Source organism: Tinamus guttatus, unplaced genomic scaffold (assembly GCF_059628265.1).
Source record: "Tinamus guttatus ecotype Peru unplaced genomic scaffold, ASM5962826v1 Tinamus_guttatus_pri_ptg000451l, whole genome shotgun sequence".
NCBI classification, from domain to species: domain Eukaryota; kingdom Metazoa; phylum Chordata; class Aves; order Tinamiformes; family Tinamidae; genus Tinamus; species Tinamus guttatus.
This window is the reverse complement of record NW_028288985.1, coordinates 2667566-2671441: the sequence shown is the minus strand read 5'-3', so window position 1 is coordinate 2671441 and position 3876 is coordinate 2667566. Positions and strand designations below refer to the sequence as shown.

General features: G+C 64.1%; 1 protein-coding gene across 1 annotated transcript; it reads left to right on the top strand.

Moving 5' to 3' along the window:
• Window positions 1–705: 705 nt before the first annotated feature.
• Window positions 706–3876, top strand: BHLHE40 (basic helix-loop-helix family member e40). The gene is made up of 5 exons (XM_088532056.1): window positions 706–759; window positions 882–951; window positions 1519–1626; window positions 1830–1953; window positions 2909–3876. Exons 1-5 carry the CDS (start codon window positions 710–712, stop codon window positions 3715–3717), a joined length of 1161 nt encoding a protein of 386 aa, XP_088388182.1. The 5' UTR covers window positions 706–709; the 3' UTR covers window positions 3718–3876.

Genomic DNA, 3876 nt, shown 5'->3' with positions numbered 1-3876 from the left:
ACATAGAGTGTGATGTGCCCTGCGTGCAGCCCCTGCGAGGAGCTGCCCAGGGCTGGCGCTGCCTGCTGCAGGCGAGCGCTCCTCGGAGCACGGACAGCACGCAGGACGCTGTGCCGAACCGTGCTGGGGCCGCGTGCAGGGCCCCGCGCGGGACAGCGCGGATGCAGAGCGCACAGGGCACACGGACGGACAGCGTGCAGGGCGGCGTGCAGCGCTGCATGGATGGGTAGCATGGAGGACAGCGCGCGGGGCTGCGTGCAGGACAGCGTGCAGGGCGGCACGCGGCACTGTGCTGGCAGAGCGTGCGGGGACAGCGCCGAGGGCAGCGTGCAGGGCAGCACGCGGGGACAGCGTGGGCGGGCGGCCGCGGGGGGAGCGCAGGGAGCGCGCGGGGGAGCGCGCAGGGGGGGTGCGCAGGGAGCGCGCGGGGGGAGCGCAGGGAGCGCGCAGGGAGCGCGCGGGGGGAGCGCAGGGAGCGCGCAGGGGCAGCGCGCAGGGGGGGCGCGCAGGGAGCGCGCAGGGCGCCGCGCGCCGCCCCGGGTGTCCCCCCCCGCCTCCCCCCGCGCAACGTGACGCCGGCGGGCCCGGCGGGGCGGGGCGGGGGGGCGCGGGGGGAGCCGCCACGTGAGCGCGGGGCGGTCGCGCCGCCGCCGCCGCCCCCATTTAACCCGCCCGCGGCGGCGGCGCCGCTTCAGCCGCGCCCGCGCCCATGGAGCGGCTGCCCGCGCCGCCCGGCCCCGAGCCCGCCGCGCCGCCGCGGTAAGAGCCGAGCCGGGCCGGGCCGGGCCGGGCCGAACCGGGCCGCGCTGAACCGGGCCGCGCTGCCCTGCCCTGCCTTGGCCTGGCAGCCGCCTAACGCGCCGCTCTCCTTCCTTGTGCAGGCTGGACTTCGCACACATGTTCCCGCTCTACAAGCCGCGGAGGGGGCTCAAGCGCGGCGACGACAGCAAGGTGAGCCCGCGGGAGGGCTGCGCGCGTGGCCGTGGGGTGCTCCGCACCGGGGTGCTGCCTTGGAGTGCTTGCGTGCCCCTGCATCAGGGTGCTGTGCATTGCTGTACCTCCCTTGGGGTGCTGTGCGTTGCACTAGGGTGCTGCGCAGTGCTGTGCTTGCTCTGGGGTGCTGTGTGTTGCATTGGGGTGCTTGCATTACTGTGCACTAGGGTGCTGGGTGTCGGAGTGCTTGCACTGCTGTGCTTGCCCTGGGGTGCTGTGTGTTGGACTGCCTGCATCCCTGTGCACTTGGGTGCTGTGCCGTCTTGGGGTGCTGTATATCGCCATGCATCACTATACTCGTGTTAGGGTGCTCATGCTAGTGTGTTTTGCCATGTGTGCGTTAGAGTGCATGCATTACTTTAATGAGCCTCCTGGAGAAAATAAGTAGAATAAAGCAGCTCTCCTGAGTGCCGCGGTGCAGCATGCTTAGCGGAGCGGGTGGTTTCGGGGCGCTGCGGTGGGTGGCATGTCCCTTGTCCCCCTGCTGCGAGGCTGCAGCGCGCTGGAGCACCCGCTGCCTTGCAGGAGACCTACAAGCTGCCGCACCGGCTCATCGAGAAGAAGAGGCGCGACCGCATTAACGAGTGCATCGCCCAGCTGAAGGACCTGCTGCCCGAGCACCTCAAGCTCACTGTAAGCACACGGGGCCATGGGTGCTTGTGGGCTCCCTTGGAGCGTTGCAGTCAGTCTGAAAACGCCCCCTTCCTGCGGCCTGCTTGGGAGCTTCCCCATTCCCAGGCTGTAGGAAGCTCCGCTCTGGGCAAGCGGAGCTGGGGTGCTGCCCTGGGGGCCCCTGTCCCTGCGGCAGCCGCCTCGAGCTGTCCCTTGGCTTGCAGACGCTGGGGCACCTGGAGAAGGCGGTGGTCCTGGAGCTCACGCTGAAGCACGTGAAGGCGCTGACCAGCCTCATCGAGCAGCAGCAGCAGAAGATACTCGCGCTGCAGAGCGGCTTGCAAGCCGGTGAGTGCCTGCGCCGCGTGGGAGCTCCCCGCGGCGCCTCCGCAACGCTCGCGCCCAGGGAGGAGAAGGAAGGAGCCGCTCTGCCTCTTAATCACCTTCATTTTCTCTCGTTACGCTTATGAGTCTGCAGGAAAAGGCACTTTTCACTTCTCGATTCGGTCGGTTCAGGGCACCCAGGAAGCTTGTTTTAAAATTAATGTGAGTGTTGCTGGCTTTGCTGAAAGCTTGGTTTTGTTTTCTCTCCAAAGCCGTCCAGACCACCCAGCTCACCTTCATGAGCTTTAGATCAGATCTTTTGTCCCCTCAAAGTATGAGAGCCTCTGCTTTTTATTATGATAAATGTACCTTTTCCAGGTCCCTCTCCCCGCGGGGAGGGGGCCGGGGCTGCCGGCTTATCGTGCTTGCAGTGCACTTCCTCCTCCTGCTCTCGCATGTGGCTCTCACGTGAATCCGATAAAGTAAAATTCAGCCTTTCTAAAGAGATTTCCACCGCTTTCATAGCCACGGGGCTTTATGCCACAGTCCTGGAGCTGCAGCAGAATCGCCCCTGGCTTTCTGGAACTGGTGGAGAGTAAATATGCTCCAAGGGCTCTTTCTGGTGGTAGAGAAGTAGGTTGCAGTCTGGCTTTTTAAGTTCTTTCTTTTTCCTGAGAAGGTCTTGAGTCAACTTGCTTCTGTTTCCCCATACTTGTGCATGTATGGGAGACTTGCAGCTTAAAGATAAATTTGAATTCCACATATAAAAGCTGGTGGATGGATGTTGGAAAGTAAAAATGCAAGTCTGTCCATGCATAATTTGGGGGAAGGGTTGCAAAGCTGCACTGACCCCCTGGCTCCCTCGCTGAGCTGCTTGCAATAGAAGCTGTCGGCCAAGTTTCCGGGGTGCCGCGAGGACAACAGTGGCGCAGCTCAGTGCACTGTTAATTTTTAATTCCTCCTGTTGCCTTGTCCGCAGGCGACCTGTCACCGAGGAGCCTCGACTCCAGCCAGGAGATGTTCCGCTCGGGCTTCCAGCTGTGCGCCAAGGAGATGCTGCAGTACCTGGCCAAGCACGAGAGCGGCAAGGAGCTGAAGTGCTCGCAGCTGGCGGCCCATCTGCACCGCGTGGCTGCCGAGGCGCTGCCGGGCGCTGCCGACAAGCCGCCCGCCAGGGCGCCCGAGGGCCACGGCAAGAACTGCGTGCCCGTCATCCAGCGGACGTTCGCTCACTCCAGCGGCGAGCAGAGCGGCAGCGACACGGACACCGACAGCGGCTACGGCGGCGAGCTGGAGAAAAGCGACGCCAAGCCGGACGCGCCGTATTTCCGCAAGGATAGCGAACTGAAGTACGCGGTGCAGGAGAGAATAAGCTCCATTAAGCAAGAGACTGAGGACCCGCCGGCCAAAAGGAGCCGGCTGGAGGTGCCCGAGGACGACGGCCCGTTTGGCAGCGACGCGCTCGGCTCCCCTGGCGCCTACCTGGGCCCCCATGCGCACCAGCCGCCCCTGTGCCTGCCCTTCTACCTGATCCCGCCGTCAGCCACCGCCTACCTGCCCATGCTGGAGAAGTGCTGGTACCCGGCCTCCGTCCCCGTGCTCTACCCCAGCCTGCCGGCCTCCGCCGCGGCGCTCACGGGCTTCATGAACCCGGACAAAATCTCCCCGCCGCTGCTCCTGCCCCAGAGACTCCCATCGCCGGTGCCGGCCCGTTCCCCCATCGACTCCTCAGCACTGCTTCAGGCGCTGAAGCAGATTCCCCCTTTGAACTTGGAAACCAAAGACTAAGCACAGCGTGGCTCCTTGGCTTGCTCGTTTTTTTTTTTTCTTTTTTCTTTAAGAAAAAAAAAGGCAAAAGTTTGAGACTGTTTCACTTTTATGTATCGGCTGGACTGAGGTGTGGGGATGCAGCTGGCTGTGTGTAGGAAGCTGGATCCCCTCTCCTCC